An 18,812-nucleotide genomic window follows, 5' to 3' on the forward strand; every position below is an offset into this window, starting at 1 on the left:
CTAGGCAGAGGGACCTGCCCAGCAGGTGTGGGTGAAGGGCGGCTGGCCTTGGAACCCACGCAGCCCTGCTGTCCTTGGCCAGCTGAGGACTGGAAGGAGGCCAGGCTGGCCCCTGCTGGCCTGGGCTGCTCTCATGGGGAGGAGAGGTGCTCCAGGGCCAGGACGGAAGCAGAGGAACTTTCTGGGCTTTTCTGATGTCACCTCCCCGGCAGAAGCTGATTGGCCCAGGGTTTCTGACTCCCTTGGGAAGGCTCTGGGCAGAGTGGCCCAATGCCCTGGTATTGCAGGCCAGGCCTCTGTCCTTCTCTGGCACTGGGAAGGGGGCAGGCGAGGCCAGGTTACCCAATAGGCAGATTAGGCATGTACTTAGGGCACTGGCAGGAAAAGGGCATCAACAAAGTGTTTTGGTTTGGTTTTGCTTTTTTAAGGGCTAAAACTTGGTACTTCAAAAATAGCAAGGAAGTAGACATCCTGGGAAAAATCAGAACTTTCTTGGACTTCCTCACACTTATTTTAAGTATCAGGGTGTTTTCTATTTTGAATGGGGGGAGGGGCACCATAACCTTTCAGCTCTCAGGCTGCTGAGGGTCATGGGTCAGAAATGGGAGGGGACAGGGGTGTTGAGGAGGAGGCAGCCTGAAGCTCTGTCCCCTGGAGCAGGGAGCCTTCTGCGCTGTCTCAGGAGAGTGGCCTAGCCTAGCCTAGGTGCCCTGAGGGTCTCTGGTGCCCTGAACTTACTGGCTCCCTCCCCCACTGGAAGAGGACCTGCAGGCAGGACCTGGAGGCAGGATCCCTCCAGGCCTTACTGGCCTGGCCACCTGAGGTTCCCTCCTAGAGCTAGGATTTGGTCACTCCAGAGTTGACAAAGCTCTTAGTCAGAAGTAGACAAAGAGGGTGGTCACTTGAAGGGGAGCTGGCAGCCCATTTCCTGGAACTTGGTTCCAACTGTGATGTTGGACCCTCTGAGCGCCGGGGACGGCTGGCCAGGGCTCTGTGCCTCCCCTCCCCCAGCCTCCCACACAGAACACTCAGTCACCTCACCGCTGCCTCCTTGCCCACAGCCCCAGGGGCGACAGCAAACACTTGCTAAGTACCTGCTCTGCTCCAGGTACTTTCATGCATGACCTCGTGTGAACCCTCACACCAGCCCCGAGCTTCAGATGAGGAAGCTGCTCAGAGATATTAAATGTCCGCTGAGGAGCACGCGGCTGGCCGGCCGCAGGCTGGAGTGCAAACCCAGTCTGGCTGCCTGGCTTACTTTATTCGGTACCACAGGTCTCAGCCACTCCTGGGCCTCCCCAGGGACAAAGCCAGCAGCCCTCCTGCTCTCCCTCCCCCACCTAATCCTGCACCTCTCAAGGGAAGGCGAATAACCCCCTACATCCACTGTGGGAGACACACCAGCACCCCAGGTCCTAGGACCAGGTCCAGCTACATGATTCTGGGAGCCCACAGCAAAATTAAACTGTAGGGACTCCTTATTCAGAATTACTCAGAATCGCAAGCTGGTGGCATCCCTTCGGAATGTGGGGCCCCGTGTGACCACAGCAGGGCACACCCATGAAGTCAGGCCTGCCCAGAACCCACAGTATCCCCAAAACAAACTCCTCCCTTGCCTGGGAAATCACACCGCCCAGACACAAGGGAATTTGGTTTCCAGGGCCCCAAGTATGGTTTGGAAGCAAATCCTCTGAGCAGGAGGCCCTGCCACTGTCCCCTAGTGCTCACAGGCCTGGCCTGGCTTCTTCCTGGTCACATGGGCATGGAACCAGGGGCTGCCCAGAGCAACTGTGGTCCACAGAAAGCTGACTTAGGTGGGGCAAGACAGAGGGACCCAGGACATCTGATGGTGCTAGTTATAAAGCAAAGGGGAGAGGTGGTCTCTGCTCTCCTTTTTCTTTTTTAATATTTATTTTTTAGTTCTAGGTGGTGCTGAGGATGGAACACAGTGCCTCACGCATGCTAGGCGAGCACTCTACCTCTGAGCCACGGCTCCAGCCCTCCTTCCTTTTCTGATCAATGAATCCTGGCACCTCCTGAGCTGTTTCATGACCCTTGCAGAGACAACCCCTTCCCCCACATTCCCAGCATTGACTGGCTACTGAGGCACTACTCCAGGGTCCAGGACTCGTTGGGTCATTTCTTCTAGAACAGTGCCTGACCCTGCTGGGAGCTCCATCTAGGTCTGTAGAGGTGGTGGAAGCAGCTGTCTTACGAGTGCTGCCGGGTGCGAGCACTGAGCTGGGCACACCTGCTCACACCCATGCACTCATTTGATCCCCACTACCACCCAGCAAAGTGGGGTATTGCTGGCGGTCTGTGCCCAGAGGAGGTTGAAGCTCTCAGAGTACTGTGCAGAAGGTCCCGTACCTACCACCAAGTAGAGCAAAGAGACTGGCCTCTGGTCCCAAAGGCATCTGTAACTCTGCCACATGCTGCTTCTCCACCTGCCTGCAAGGGGTCCTGTCCCACCCAGGGCAGAGCCAAGAAATAGAAAAATACCCTAGAAAAGCCTGGAGGAATGGCAGCCATCTGTCTATCACCCTCTGCTCTCCGAGTCAGAGGGCACCCAATTCTAACCCCATTTGTGCCCCCTATATGCCAGACCTCCCGGTACTTGCACATTTAATTCACCCAACAGCACTATGAAGTAGGTACCACCTTCTCACACCCATTTTCCTTATGGGGAAACAAAGCAACAGAGGAGTGAAGCAGATAAGTGGGAATTGAAACCCAGGGAATCTGGCCCTGGAATCCATGACACACCTTTGGAGTCATCCCTCACTCCCCCTCATCCTCCCACCCCCACACATCAGCAATACCACATGTTGGCATGTGGGCTGTGTGACTTGGAGTAAGCTACCTAACATCTCCGTGCCAGAGTTCCTTCTGTAAAATGGGGAATATGACAGCATCTACTTCATAGGGCTACAGGGTGCACTGAGTGGGTTAGAGAGAGAGAGAGAGAGAGAGTGTGTGTGTGTGTGTGCGCGCACGCGCGCGTGTAGTATGTACACTGGTGTTTGGCACCTAGTAGATGATGCCAAGTAAATGGAAGATGGTTGATATAAATTATGGCTTTCCAGTACCTTCTACTGCCTGGGAAATCACACATCTCCTGGATGTCCCTTCCCCTCTTAAAGGCTGTCACTCTGTTAATGACCGTCACCCTTCTAGTACAGCCAACCTGTCCTTCCCACCCAGCTCTTTGTGCTATTTCCCTCTCATCTTGCATCAGAGAAACTCTTCCCACTTGCCCCTCCTGCCAGGCTGCCTCTTGCCCTTCAGAGCCAAGACACAGGACAAGTTGGGCAACTGTGCCCATATGTCCTCACCACCCCTCACATCCTGCGTCCTGGCTTGGGCCCCTCCACTCTGAAGCCATCCCTCTGGCCCAGGTCTCCTGGACCCTTTCCAGCTGTATCTCCGTCCATCTCGGTCCAGCAGGCCCCACCAGGGTCCCCATCTGCAGGTCTCCTTAGGAAGCAAGACACTACTTCCTGCCATTGTCCTGCTCTTCTTGCCCCGCCCCCAAGTTCAGGTGCATTCGCTCCCAGTGTCCCCTCCCACCTTCTCAGACTGCCCACCTTCCCTGGGTCCCAATCCAAAGTCACACCTCCAGCTGTCACCCACTCCGAGGACCATCTCCTGCCCAGGCCAGTCTTTAAGACCAGACCTGCGCATCCTCCTGCTCACCTGTCCTCTACCCTCTTCTGACTCATGGTCTCTGGCACCTCAGGCCTGCTTTCATGCTGCCTCCCCGAACATGGAGCTGAGGGATAACCCTGATTCCTTTCTCCCTCCTGTCCCTGGTACCAGGGCCTTGAATAGCTCCTGCTGTCAGCCCTCAGAGTCCCTGGGCACCCCAGCCCCCTCCTCATCCAGCTCCTTCACGCCTGCGTCCAAGGTCACTAGGATTACAGGCATGAGACTCTGTTTCAAAATAAAAACTAAAAAGGGCCAGGGATATAGTTCAGTGGTAGAGCATACGTGGGTTCCATCCCCAGCATCCTCCCCAACACACACACACACACACACACACACACACACACACACACACGAGTAAGGGAAGCAAGAAGAGTAACATCTCTACAAGCCCAGAAGCTTGGATTCTGCAGACAATTAACACACACTCTGCTTTATTCTCCAACAACAACGTGTGAGGGGGGTTCTCATGCCGCACGGAGGACACCAAAGCCCAAAGAGAGCAAATAGCTTGTCCAAAGTGAATAGCGGAGTCAGGATTTGAACCCCAAACAAACATAGATCAATAGACGACGCTTGCTGGGTGAAATGGGTGAACACAAGTTTCCACAGATGCAGGGCCTTGCCGGGGAGGCAGGGGAGTAACCGGAGACAAAGGGAAAAGAAGCAGCAGCACTCCACGCAGAAGCAATGGCGGGGCTGTGTGCTCTTCCGCGGCCAGCTCAGCCCGGCCACCTCTGCCATCCTGCAGTGCACGGGACCCTGCTGCAGGCCCTCAGCCTCAGTGGAGAGAGAGAGCCTGGGAAGAGGCCCCTGGAGCAGGAAGACAGTAGATGAAAGGATTAGGAGGCCCCCGGCTCAGGCTTGGTTGGCTCCCAGGGAGGAGGGCTTGACCTGGACCATGCAGGGTTAAGAAAAAGGAGGTGGAGGCTATCAGGAGGGCTATGGCTGTCAGACACCAGCTGACCCCCACTTTTGTCTCTGTAGGGGGTCAAGGCCAAGATCAGGTAGGAGTCAGAAGGCTAGGGGGGCTGTCCCTGGGGCCGCAGGAGCTGCTAGGCTTCCCACTCGCCCAGGGTCCTAGAGGCTCTGCTCGGGCAGGACCAGCCTGGAGCCTGAGATGCTGTTTTCCAGCAAGGAGTCTGACCAGGTAGCTTAGCCAGGTGAGGCAGAGGACCCTGCAGGAGCTCCTTTGTCTCCCAAGCACCAACCCCCCCCCCCTTTCTTTTTCACCTTGGGAAGCTCCCTGCTGCCTCTGTGCCTCTGTCTCCTGTCCTGAAACTTAGAGAAGGCCCCTACCAGAGTGGGCAAATTGGCAGCTCCCCAAGCCACCATCTCTGATCCAAAACCAACAGAGCCCACAGCTCCAGGCAGACAAGGGGCAAAGAGTAGGGGCAGTTGTAAGAGGTAGTCAGTCACATGGCCATGACCATCTGGGCTGAGACCCAGGGGCACGGAGTTAATTCCTTTGTGTCCACGTGACCCCACATTCCAGAGCAGGCTCTCCCAGGGTGCTGGCCATCAGTAGGGTCAGGCGCCCCAGCCTCTCAAGCCTGTTTTGAGATGCAGAGGACCTCCTGTAGCTTCAGCTGCCCCAGAACCAGAGCCCATGGCTCCAAAATTCAAGTGCTCACTCCTCCCTGCAACAAAACCCCAGAGCCCCTAGCAGAGTTAGTGGTGGCAGAGGGCCAGGTCTGGGAAGCCGAGCTAGAAGGGAGTGAAGCCCCTTCAGATGGGAGAGGAGGGAAGCCAGAGAGGGGCAAATTATTAAATACCCTGAGTCTCAGTGTCCTCATCTGTTAAGTGGGGTAACAACAGCATCTAGGATGGGTATTTTCCTGTCAAAGGAGAATAATAGCCACAACCAGCCTCAAGGATTTTAATGGAGAACTTGTATATAACAATACCTGGCTCACTGTCAGGCCTGAAGTCGGTTTGGTTTTGGTTTTGATTTTTGGTCAGGGATAGAACTCAGGGGTGCTTAACCACTGAGCCACATCCCCAGCCCTTTTTACTTCTTATTTTGAGACTGGGTCTACCTAGGTTGCTTACAACCTTGCTAAGTTGCTGAGGCTGGCTTCATACCTGTGATCCTCCTGCCTCAGCCTCCTGAGCCACTGGGATTACAGGTATGCACCACCCCGCCCTGGCTGGTCGGAAGCTCCTGTTCAACTATTTCTCTCCTTTGCTCTTTCTTTTTGCCAAAGCCCCCCAGGTTGCCACCTACAGTGCAATTCTGCCAGTTTCACCAAGCCCTGTGGGTGACAGGAGAGGGAGAGGAGTATGGTTGTTGGTGAAGAAGGTTCTGGATATTCCAGAGCATAGCTGGCCTCTGTGGTCACTGCCCTACTTGTCCCAGACACTTGCTCTGTTCCTTCCAGAGAATCTTGAGGCCACTCAGGAGCTGGCTTGGGGAGCCCAACTCCCCAACTCAGGCAAAAATATAAACATACTGGATGTGGACCAAGGGCACACCTGTGCACACACGTGCACCCACACACACACCTTGCCTAGGAATATATGAAGAATAAAAGTTAACCCTCCAATGTGGGGATAGGGGCCATCAGCTGACCTTCAATTTAGCACCCCAGAACAAGATAGGGGTCTCTCTGACCTAATTCCAGATCCTTGTCCTGGATCCAGATCTACCCCCAGGGGATCCATATTATAGATCTAAGCTCCTTTGTGCATCTACTACTGCTGAAAGTAGATACCAAATAACTGCTCACTGAGGTTCCCTCCTAGGAGAACTGAAGATTTGGAACAGAAAGGAGACCAACCCACTTTGCACTGAGAATCTTTTCATGCTCTTTGATATTTTTTTCCCTTTCGCCATGTGTATGTAAGAGCCTTTTAAAAATTAAAATATTGAAGAGATAGTGGAGGGCTTTGCTCCTTGTGCTGAGGAGTTTGGACAGGGAACAAGGAACCAAGGAAGGTTCTAAGCCAGGGTGTGTCATGCTAGAAGGAAGAGGATTGACTGATAGAGACCAGAGCCACCAGGAGCCCAGCTGGGAGGTTAGGACATTGTCTTCAGTGGAATGAAGTAGGGACCCACGATTTGGGCTTTGGTGTAGGGTAAGATTTACTGGATCCCAAGACCAACACCCAGACCTGTCTTGTCTGGTAGATGTACCCTGGGGCCCCCAAAAGAGGCAGGACAACTACACAAGGCACCAAAGTTAACCAACTACTGTTTTCCCTTAAAACAAACAAGAGTGCCAGGGAAGCATGGCTGGTGGGGCTGAGGCTCCCCAAAGGAGCAACATGTTTTAGAATCTAGACTCACCATCTGCTTTCTGCCCACCCCTCTGTTTCATCAAAGCTGAGACAAAGGTGGGTTTGCTCTCTAATTAAGTTTGAAAGTAGGAGTCCATGGAGGGAGATTTCAGAACTCTCAGTCCAGAATCCCTGACTGAATATTGTTCAGACGGTACCCCTGAGTGATCCCCAAACATGGAGCCTGCGAGTGGCTCCCCTGGAGTCTTCCGGATGTCCCCTCCTGTAGATGGCCTTGCTCCCTGTGTTGGTGGGTTTCCCTCCAAGACCCAGGAAGATGCAGAATGGGGTCATGGATGGAGTCATGCTCTGAGCCTCACATCCCTGGGCCTTGGGGTCAGAAGTCAGAGGCCCGCTGCATGGAGGAACCTTGGCGTCTGGGAGGAGCCCTGGCTCTCAGCTGACCTGGGTTTGAGCTGCAGTGAGTCTGGATGTTCTTGGGTCTTTAATCTGTCTGAGCTTGGCAGGCATATGTGTAAAACGGGTCACTGCACCTTCCTGAGGGCCAGGGTGCAGCATGGATGGCAAAGTGCACATCTACCTGGCACACTGTGGAACCCCTGGCCTGTCTTTAACACCTTCAGTTCCCTCCTTTGAAGTGGCAGAGAGATACCCAGGCAGAGATGTCAGACAAGGACAAGGACAGGAAGAGAAGCCCCAACTTCAAGGAAATGAGCAAAGTGTGCTAGGTGTGTCCCCCACCCTTCATCTTACAAACGGTTGTGCCAAGTTGGTCTTAGTCAGCTACCTATGTGACTGTCTTGAAACCTTCAGAAGTTTCCAGTCAGCAAAGGGGGAGGTGGTGTAAAGGTCCACAGATCAAAGGTTAAGAACAGTTTGGACCCACCTGACATTTGTAGCCAGAATCATAGAAACTTCTTTTTTGGGGAGGAGGGGGAGGCCGGGGGATTGAACGCAGGGGCACTTGACCACTGAGCCACATCTCCAGCCCTTTTTTGTATTTTATTTAGAGACAGGGTTTCACTGAGTTGTTTAGCACCTCACCTTTGCTGAGGCTGGCTTTGAATTTGTGATCCTTCTGCCTTAGCCTCTGGAGCCACTGGGATTATAGATGTGCACCACCGTACCAGGCTATGGAAACTTCTTTGAACATCCCCTTTCCCAAAAAGAATGATGAGAGAGAGAGAGACACCATGGGACAAATGCTTGTTTGTTTTTACTACATCCTAGATGATCTACCCCACCAGGTATTCATCATCATTCTGCCCATCACTCATTACCCCTTCTCATAAAAGGCTCTAGTTAAGCCAAATGCCTTAAAATTTTGCTGTTTCCTAACAGAGATCTAGCCCACCCTCTGCCACTGTGTGACCATAGGCAAGTTATTCACATCTCTGTGCTTTGAAGTCCTCATCATTATAAGGTTCTAACTAGGGTTCTAACCTTACATTCCATGGATAGGTTTCAGATATACACAAACCCCTTTATAAATACAACACTGGTCGTATCCCAGAGGAGAACCTGGTGTCAGAGGGGCCAGTTATAAAAAGGGGACATTACAGTTGTACTGTATTCCCTTTTGCATCTTCTGAATTTCAAGCCAAAGGAATGTATTATCCACTCAAAAATAAATGCATAAAACATATATTAAAAAGCAAAGAAAACATGTGGAATAATCGGAGCACAGTGGCACACACCTATAATCTTAGTGACTGGAGGTAGAGGAATGAAGATCTCAAGTTCAAGGCCAGCCTGGGCAACTTAGTGAGACCCTATCTCAAAATAAAAAATTTTGTTCAGTGGTAGAGCATCCTGGGTTCAATCCCCAACACCAGAAAAAAAAAAGTGTGCAATTCATAGACAACCTGTTACTTTATTAGGGGAAAACCACAATTTTTATTAGATTTTTCTAAGGTATCTCTGACCCCCAAAAGGTTTAGAAAACACTTTACTAGATCACCCAAGGATCATTTCCACTTCTAACTTTCTTTACTAGGTGAAGTTTACAAGGAAACAAAAGTAAATTTCTATACTCATTATATCAGCCACTCCAGGGCAGGATGGATGTGAAACGTACCTTGAATCTCAATATTTTGGAAGTTGATGTGTTTAGCTATCCTCCACAGTGGATCACTCATGATGATGCCTGCAGGGATCAAAGTCAAGAAATGAACTCCCTCGGAGTATTCTCTCAAAGCTGTTGAATTAAGTTCTCATTGCTCTACCCTCATGCCCACTAGAAGAGATACCCAGCTTGGGATGGGCACAGAAGTAGTGATATAAATAAATGCAATATAGACTTAGAAAGTTGACTACTTTGGCTCTGAGGGGGAAGGAGGTAGAAAGAATGAGAAGTGGAAGTGGAGAAACCCCGGGTGACAGAGAGATGAATGAAGGCTTGGTTCATCCAGATACCTGGGTCTGAAACTCTGAAACCCACAAGAATCCTCACATGCTTGGGGGGGGGGGGGGCGGGATTGCTTCCTAGGTATTGCACACAGAATGCTTCAGGGAAGGAGGGACTTAGCAAAGGATCAAATTAAGTCACCAGAGTAGCAACTGAATGGGTCCAGGAAAGAGAAAGGTTACACGGCTAAAAAATAAATAAATAAATAAATAAGTAAGTAAAAGAAAGAAAGAAAAAGAGGCAGAGACACACTTAGAGAGAGGGGGAAGAAGGGCGAGCCACCATTTAACAAATAGCCCCTGGCTAGGGTAAACTTTAATTAACTGCGCCATTATAATTCACTTTCAGCAAGTATTCCACCCCAACCCACTCTTTCCCTCCATCTCCCTCCTCCTCTCCCCCAGGTCTCATCAAGTCAGGCTTGAAACAAAACTGGTCTCCTTTGCTGGATGCCTCATTATTACAGTTACTGCTTTTCTCGCTAATAATAGCACCTGGCAACAAGAGAGGGGAGAAAACTATATGGTCTAAATTCCTAATGACAGGCCCCCTTGCCTACCTCTGTGCACCAGTAATCAAGGGTCTTGTAATCCTAAAAGTTCCTGAGCATAATACCAAAGCCATGAAGAGAGTTCTGAGCAGGCAGGAGCCAGTGAGCACACAGAGGAAGATAACAGGGCAGGCTCCCAGCGGGAGCCACCAGACGCTACTCATAGGGTCCACACCCAGACAGGTAATCCACACATCCAAGTTCATATCACAGCTCCTTCCTTCAGCAGTGGTTAAATTACACCCACGAATGGCTGTCTTCTCAGGCTGCCGAGCCTTAACCCATTTCAAGAGTGTATGCATTGGGAGTGGGGGTTGGGAGCACCTTAGAAGATCTTCCAGGCGAGAAACATCCTCAGGATTTTTTTTTTTTTTTTTTTTTTTGTAATTAATGAGCTTATGAGAAAAGCCAACCCAGACCTTTAAGTGAAATGTGTGATTGGTAGCCAGGCGAGGATGGGTTTTAGAATTAACTCTTCCTACAGTCTGCTATGCATTATCACCCACCCCCAAGTTAATTACCCCTGAGGATGAAAATAGGTTTCATGACTCATAAGCACCAATACAACACTTGGCAGCAGATGAAAATGCAAGGACACATTTGCAGGAAGCTGACACGAATGTCTATTTATATGTGGGGAGATTCTTAAAGAGGTGAGACAGGCACCTCCCATGGACCAGGATTAAGAGACTGCAGCAGATTCATCAATATCTCCCGGTATCCACATCCGCAGACACACAAACACACACACAGTCCTGGTTTCCACCGCTTCTACAATGGTGGTGGCAAATAGCAGGAACAGAAACTAAAAGGGTGTCGTTAACAGCAAGTTCCAACACCAACCCAACCTCCACACCAGGGTTCTGGGCTAATCGGTGATTTGTTTTCTCCAAACGTGCCTGTGCCCACACCCCTCTCGCAGCCCTCCCGCTTCTTCTGGGATAGGAGTGAGGTGGGGTCGCCAAGTTTCTTCACATCTTCCTCCAGCCTCTGGGGGGCCGGTCGGAGCCCAGCTCGCCCCGCCCAGGAATGGGGCGTGGCCAGGAATGAATTTCAGATAGGATCGCGGCGTTTTGTTTTGCTTCCTCCCTTCTGTTTTCTACTCTTCTTCTATTTGCCTCCCAGGAAAGTACAAGGTTCAAACCAGGTTTGTTTGCCTTCTGCTACCTCGGGGCGGGCTGCAATCTGGTCTCAGCTCCGGGGCTCTGAGCTCCGAAAAGCATTAGTCCTCTGTCCCTTCCCCACTCCTTGGCACTTCACAAATGCCGCCAAAAAGTTGATCCCATGAGTAATTGCATGTCTTCACCGATAGAAATGGATTTTATTAGGTGTCATAAGTAACCTTCACTTCAGGAACCGGGTTTAGGTTTTTCCGCCGCCAGCCCCGGTTCCCCATCCCCTGAACCCCCACTCTGATCAGCTGTGTTCTGCCTTCGGAAATACTTATTAAAAGGCGGAGGGCATGTAATGAGCGAGGCGAACACTGCTTTTCCAGCGCATCGACTGGAAGCTGCGGGGGTTCTCCCGTGTCTGGGCTCAGCATTTGCTTCCCTGTTGCCCACACCCCTCTGCCCTCGCTGACGAATCCTAGCTCTGTGGCAATTTTTGCTTTCAATGTGCATCAACAATGAATACTGACATAGCCAAGAGGCGAAGCACCCTAGCTTTTCTCCACCCACCCCCCACGCCCCACTGGTCAAGTCACAGATGCACTGGGTATCAGCGTATACTCATGGCCACAGGGCAAGGCACCAGAAAGCGTTCCTGACAATGCCATTTGCAGCTGGGCCCCATTTCCGGGGGAAAATAGAGATGCTGAAGAGTAAACAGAAATCGCTTAGTCAGCAACTGTCGCCTCCCCAAGAGGTGAATGTAAATAGCCTGGTACTGAGGGGGAGGGGCAGCCAGCCAGGCAGCACAGGGCCTTCCTCACAGGCCAGCTGAGGGCTTTCAAAGGGACTAGCATTCCTGTTCTGTTGAGGGTAGGGAAGGTGTCCCCTAGGTCAGAGTTGTGTGGCCTTAGCCCTAGAAAGACAAAACTTGCTGACTCCGGGCAGAATTAATATCAATTGAATTTATTACAAGTTACTAAGCTCCAAGGCACATTACAGTGTTCTGTTAACTACAGAAATGTATAAAGGACAAACAGAGCAGATTCTCCATGTCTAGCATTTCGCTCTACTGTTCAAAAGCATCCGTGCATCAATAAAGCAAAAACAAAACAACACGTGAAGATCCAACACATTCAGGTCAGTAGAAACAAACCTAAACATCTTCCCCTCACAAACTTGCAACAAAAAACACCCGTTCCCCCCCAACACCCCCCTTACCATTTTGCAAACAAAACAGGAAAACAAAACAAAACAGAACAGAACAAAATAAAGTGAAGACTTCAACACTTGGGGCTGTTTAGAAAGAAGCTTTCACCATTTTATAGCATCATTATTATTTTTTTTTTTTTTTTAGGCAGCAACACTGGCCTTGGCAAAACAAAAAACAAAAAACAACTTTTTCTTTTGTGTGTTTTTTTCCTTTCAGAGTGCATAACATTTACAAAAATACACACCAGCAGCAGTCGTTGCTAAGGGCTATTAATTCTGTACCTAGGCAAACATTCTGCCACCAAATAAATGCTAACGAATATGATGCAAATGACCCAACTAATATTATACTGCTTAACACAAACCAGCTTATCCTTCAAATGAAGAAGTTACATACCTTTGTTTCAAAATATAGAAACATACGACGAAAATAATGTCTATACATAAGACTAACTTTTTGCAGTTTGTAATATTCACAATTCTACATCTTGGGGGTGAGGGGAGGGAGATTGGAGGAGGGGTGGGGGAGGGGCTTTCTGGATTGGAGAGGAGCTGGTCTAGGGCAAAGGAGGTGGGTGCCCTGTGGTTCAAGGGTCTCTCTCCTTTTTCACTTTAACATCCCCAGCTAAGATAGTCGCGATTTCGCCCTGCATGAAGGCCCAAGGTACATTCGACCCGACTAAGGGGCATTTCTCTCCGCTGGGGCAATACACCTCGCCAGTGGCCCCCTGGGCCTTGATACTCTCTCTAGAGCAAGGGAAGCAGAATTTGTGGCTGGGGACGGATGGGCACTGAACGAAATGCGTGTCCTCCAAACGTTCGTGGCAAATGGTACAGCAGAGAGGTCCGCTGTTGGCCATGGGGGAATCCGGAATGTTTTGGGGGTGCACTTGGTCCATACCCGGGTGGGCGCTAGGCGGCGGGGGCGCCACCTGTAAATTCAGGTCCCCGTTACGTGATGCCAAGCGGCGCTGCCCAGGCACCGACGCGGGCGACACTGGGCTGCTGCTGTTGCGCCGCGCGGACGCAGTGGTTGAGTGCACTGAACTGCCATCCTTAGGCGAGTGCGCTGTGCCCAGAGTGTCTGCTACTGACATGAGGGCGGCCATGGGGGACGGACCGTTCTGCGGGGCTGACTCCGGCGGGGTGGTCCGGTTGGAATGGGGTCCCAGGGGTGGGGGTGGTGGGGGCGGACCCCCAGCAGTGTGACCAGGCGCCGCAAAGCCCCCGGCCGACATGGTGAGCTTCAGTGCCTCGCTCTGGTTTGCCATCCACTGCTGCCTCTGCTGTTCCTCGCCCAGTTTCAGCGCGCCCTCGGCTGAGTCCGGGGGCTCCGGGGACGCCTTCCTCTTTCGTAGGCTAGCAGCTGCGCCCCGGCCCGAGGGCGCGGCGGGCGGCAAGGCCCCAGTCCCCGGAGGTGCGCTGGGGGCGCGGCTGAGACTCACCAGCGCCGTGGGCAGCATGGGGCAGCTGGCATCCAGGTAGGGCTGGGGCAGCATGTCCGCGCCGGGCACGCCCTCCTTAAAGAAGCGCACGGCTTCGGGCAGCAGGTCCCCAAGCAGGCGCCAGTCCCCGGAGCCGTGCTTCTTCTCGTACTCCAGGTACTTGAAGCCGGAGGAGAGTCCCCGGCCGAAGTCCTTCATGCAGTCCTGGTACATCTGTTTGGCCACACCGGACGCGCTGGAGTACACGTTGCCCGAGCCAGTAGGATATTCAATGAACAGCTTCAGCTCGTAGTCCATGCCGGGCTTGGAGACAGCGTCGAAAGCGAAGACGCGGCCCAGCAGCGAGTGGTCCTTCTTGAAACGCACCTCGTAGGGCGTGCAGCCCGCCAGCGTGAGCAGCGTGTCGCGGACCATCTTGGGCTTGTTGGCCCACTCCTCGGCGCGGTTGCGCAGGCTCTCGCTTAGCTCGGCCAGGGCCTCCGCGTTTCTCTGCTTCTCCTTCAGCTCGCGCTCCTGGTCGGTACTCGACACTGAGCCGGGCCTCTTGCCACCAGCACCCACGCCCACCTCCGCCACCGACGACGAGGTTGAAGACGACGCGGTAGACGCCGCGGCCGAAACGCCCGGGGTGCCCCCAAGACAGGCTGGGCCTCCGGGAGCCCCTGGCGGTGCTGGCGTCGGGGGTCCGCGGCTTCCCAGCGCGTGGGGCGGAGGCGGGGGCAGCACCGCGGCGCTGGCTGGGCCGTTAAGCAGCGTTTGTGGCAGCAAGTTGGGAGGCACCGCGAGTTGGGGGCCCCCGCCACCCCCCGGGTTGGGCAGCCCAGTCACCAGCCCACCATGTGTCCCACGCCGAGAGGCCACCGACGCTGCAGCGGAAGAGGAGTTGGGGCTCTGTCGGTTCAGCTCTGGGGGCCCCTCCTCTGATGCTGGCTTTGGGAAGCCGTTTGGGCCCCCAAGGCCATTGGGCAACCGCGCGGTGTGACTGCTGCTCCCCAGGCTCACCGGCGGTGGCGGGTACTCGAAGCGGCTGCGTTGTTCCACCGCGGCTGCGGCGGCAGCGGCGGCGGCGGCGCTGAGACCATAGCGCTCTAGGCCGGACGGGGCCGCCAGTACCGCAGCCTTGCTGGAACCATCGACGTGGTTGAGCTGCGGCTGCTGCTGCTGTTGTTGTTGCTGCTGCTGCTGCTGTTGCTGTTGCGCGGCAGCTGCCGCCGCCGCCGCTGCCGCCGCCGCCGCTTCCTTAGCCGACAGGGCCACCGTCTTGACCCCGACGGGCGGCGGCGGCCCGGGGGAGCGGCCGTCCTGGAAGCAGCCGTGAGCCCGCTTCAGCTGGCGCGCGGTCTCGATCACGAACTCTATGCGATCTGCGCCTTCGTAGTTGACGCAACCGCGGCACACAGGTTCGGAGAAGTCCCAGATCATGGCCCAGGGCATACGGGGCAGGTCGCACAGGTAGCAAGACTGTCTTCGGGACGAGGACACCTGCGCCGCCGACATGATGCCAGCCCTGGGTAAGGGAGGCCCCCGCCCGGGCTGTCTCCGCGGCGCCTTCTCCTCCGGGAGGACTGGCTGGCTGGGGAGGGAGTCCGGCTGCGGGGGAGGGACGAGGGGGGGCGAGAAAGTTCTGCCCCCGGGGCTGGAGGGAGCACGAGTCTCCACCGCCGGCGCAGGGCCTCTCCGCGGGGGCTCCACCGCCGGGGCGGTGGACGGGTTCAGCCCCCTCCTCGCCCCCACCTCCTACTGCGGCTGTCTCGTCGGGAAACGAGCCCAGGCGCCTTCTTCCTGGTGCGGCAGATCGGGGTTGGAAGCTCCGGGCCCGGGGGGAGGGGGCGAGGGTGTCCGGTGCTGGCCGCCGTTGCCTTTTGGCCCCCTCCCCGGAGTGGCTGGTGCGTGGAAGCTCGAACGGGGCTGCCTCTTCCTCTCCCCTGGGGGCCCCCCTACGAGCTGCGTCCTCTCCCCGCCAGGCACCCTGGGGCGAGGGCTAGAGGGCTGTGCCACCCGGTGCCCGGGTCCAATCTTGCTGAAGCCGCTGCTTCCCTGGAGGGCCGGGGGAGGGGGTGGCAGCCGAGAGGAGCTTCTCCCCTCCGCAGGGTCGGCCGTTCGGTTGTTGGCGGCAGGGTTTGCACGCCGGAGGGAGCCGCAGCGGCCACCGCTTCCAGGACGCACGAGAGCTGAGGAGAGGAGCGCACGCACGCAGGCTCCCGCCGCCCCCTGGCCTGGCCGGCGCCCGGGCCGCCGCGGTTGGCGGCGCTCACGTTGGCTGCAGGGCGCTCGCGCGGCGCCTCGGCCCGGGTCGCATCCCTTCCCGCTCGTGCTCGCCCGGAATGTGGGGTTGTGATTGTTACTCTACGTTCCGGAGGCGCGTCTCGGCGCTCCTGCTCGGGCTGCAGCTCGCGCTGTCCCCGGCTTGGCCGCGCGGGATGCCGCCCGGGCGGAGCGCTGACGTCACCGCCATGCTCTGCACCAGTCTCTCCACCCCCCTTTACACTTCCTCTGTGGAGCCCACTTGTTGCTCGGGAAAGGCGCATGCGCGGCAGGACGCCCAGATTCCTCCCAGCCGGCCCCTCCTCCGCGCCTCCGCCCTCCCCTCCCCCTCGCCGTGTGTGTACAACAGCTGAGGCCGGCGAGCTAAAGCTGGAAGTCCAGGGCTGGGGGTGGAAATTAAACAGACGTTGACCTTTCCTTTCCCTGCCCGGCTTTCCCAAGTAAAAATGCTTTTAAGAACCACAAGCGTTGCTTCCGATCCCCGTTCCCCACCCCACCCCAGGCAGCGAATTTAAATGTCCTGTTTCAGAATTTTCACATTTCATTTCAATCAAAGTATTACGCATTTCAATCAAAGTATTACCCATTTCATCTGAGATCAATCCCCCGCCCCCGTCCCTCATGTATGTTACTCCTTGCCACATTGATGTCGAAGCACCTGCAAAATTAGCTGTTTTCCAATATCCTGAAACCATTTTGGATCTGTTTTTGTGCCCTGGTCTAGGAACCCGAGGTTCAATGATGGCGCTAAATGAATTCAGGGTGAGTTCCCTCTCCCGCTAACCGAACTCAAAAAATTTTGGCTGAATGTCTAAAGAAGCTCTGAGCACCCGGAGGCCTTTAAAGAAAACAGTCAACTGGCTGCGCACAGCTGCAGTTGAGGGCAGGGAGGGGGAGGTGCTGGAAAGGCCAAACAGGTGAGTGGTTTTTCTAGATTCATTAAAAGAAGGTGGGGGTAGCATTTAGTAATACTGATAGCTTTTTGTACAGTGCAGCCACAGTTTTCAAAGTTCTTTCTCACGTGCCCTGATTTTATTCCTTATTGCTCCAGAACGCTGGGCAAGGCCAGGATTTCTTTTTCCCTTACAAGATTACTGTTCATCATTGCTCATTGTAGAACAGATGTGTTGGTCCTATCTCTGATTGGGGCATTTCAACTGATTCTTCTGTTTATTAGGTTTGCCTTCCCCCCACCCCCTCATGATAATTGAGATAATCCTTGAGGAAGGGAGGCGATGTAATGGAATTGGATTCTGCCCAGGGTTGGAATTTCCTTTGCAACTTTGAGCTAGTTATTTACATAACTTCTGTTGTCTTTCTGTAAAATGGAACAATAGCTTCTAACTTGTTAGGATTGAGATTTTAATTTGTTTTATAGTAAGAAGTAACTCTTACTGAGGTTTAGGAAGATCTGACACTGTATAAAACAGCTTATCTGCATCAACCTTAATATTATACTTACATTATTGTGTATTATCTATATTAAACCCTTATCATTATTTGCAAGGTTGATTCTGTTGACTCCATTTTACAGTCCAGGTAAGTAAAGAGGTTAAATAATGTGCCTACAACATTTGGAGCTACAGCTGGGATCTGAGCCAGTAAATCTGTTTTTGAGAGATGGCTTTCACAAGCTTAGGCTCCCAGAGGTGATTTGGGATACTCAAAATTCTCATCAGTGCCCCATTCTTTATTATATATAATCCTATGTAAAGTGCTATGCAAATGTGCCTTCACAACGAACCCCCAGCCTCCCCTTCCAAGATTGTGCCAAGGAATTCTTCCATATACAGAAGTTGTGGATCTGCTACTGCTACAGACTGTAACATAAATACAACATAGAGTATATAGAGCACAGTGTGGGTCGCTCAGGAAGCTGCCAGCAAGTGTTGGTTATTATCGGTATTGGTACTGTTGCTGGCTAACAGGTAAAAAGTACTTTGTAAAAGTGCTTAAAACATAAGGGTCATTATTCTTATCACTACCGTTACTATTTTTTTTTTTTATATTTATTTTTTAGTTCTCAGCGGACACAACATCTTTGTTTGTATGTGGTGCTGAGGATTGAACCCGGGCCGCACGCACGCCAGGCGAGCGCGCTACCGTTACTATTACTGTAATAAAGTTCAGTTGAATCAAGAAATATTTATTTTTGACACCCAATTTCCAGAACCTTCCCCTGTCTGCCACTCCCAGCACCCAGATCTTGCACTTATTCTGGGGCCCCAGGTGCAAATGAAAGGGGAGTTTCTAAGGATAGGGAGAAAGGGGGAAGCAAGAGCCCTAAGGGAGCCCCCCCTTTCATTTTAGAGCAGCCAGATTTCTGTTTTTGCAAAACAGTGTGCTCACTATGCACTCCAGAGCAATAATAAACTTTGCTTGGCCGGCTGGCTCAGAGCAATGATTCCTTTGCAGAGAGCTGCTCTGAGAGCATTGCCTCATCTCCCAGACTTCTGCCCTCCCCACATCACACTCAGTATCCTGGAGTGAGTCAAAACATAGGGCTAGGAAATGGCTTGACATTCCCTGCCAGCCTGAGGTTCCTTAGCTTTGGCTTAACTGGTTGACCCATTTCTTTACATTATTTATTCAGCCCTTCCCTTCATTGAACCAAAAATACTGGAGAAACAGCAACTTAGCCACAACCCTCCAGCCAGGCAGCTAGAGAAAGGAAGTTGGATCCTATGTCATAGTGTTATGTTTGGTATGCACACACATATGTCTCCATCTCCCTGTCTCAGTCTTCACTGTTACTAAAGGATACACACACACACACAAACACACCATAACTCAGACATACAAGTTAGAAATCAGCGTGCATTTACACAAACTTCCAATATGGTCTCTTAATCCTTTTATTTAAAGAGCACATCTCTCAC

The 18,812-nt window shown here is 53.0% G+C and overlaps 1 protein-coding gene and 1 long non-coding RNA gene across 6 annotated transcripts in view; both read right to left on the reverse strand.

The window, feature by feature from the left end:
* LOC308647577 overlaps positions 1-11,043 on the reverse strand; it is a 41,466-nt gene extending 30,423 nt beyond the window's left edge. For 3 of the 5 annotated variants that reach the window (XR_014021655.1, XR_014021656.1, XR_014021657.1), the window contains exons 1-2: positions 9,912-11,043; positions 9,023-9,091 (exon numbers count right to left, since the gene is read on the reverse strand). This is a non-coding gene — a long non-coding RNA (uncharacterized lncRNA). The remainder of the gene's footprint in view (positions 1-9,022; positions 9,092-9,911) is intronic. The other 2 variants (XR_014021658.1, XR_014021659.1) reach the window with 2 other exon arrangements.
* Positions 11,044-12,686: 1,643 nt separating this feature from the next.
* On the reverse strand, positions 12,687-16,495 carry IRF2BPL (interferon regulatory factor 2 binding protein like). Its single transcript, XM_081290619.1, has one exon. It carries the CDS (start codon positions 15,163-15,165, stop codon positions 12,811-12,813), a length of 2,355 nt encoding a protein of 784 aa, XP_081146745.1. The 5' UTR covers positions 15,166-16,495; the 3' UTR covers positions 12,687-12,810.
* Positions 16,496-18,812: the final 2,317 nt, after the last annotated feature.

This window comes from Spermophilus citellus (assembly GCF_964194105.1).
Source record: "Spermophilus citellus genome assembly, chromosome: 4".
In the NCBI taxonomy this organism is placed as follows: domain Eukaryota; kingdom Metazoa; phylum Chordata; class Mammalia; order Rodentia; family Sciuridae; genus Spermophilus; species Spermophilus citellus.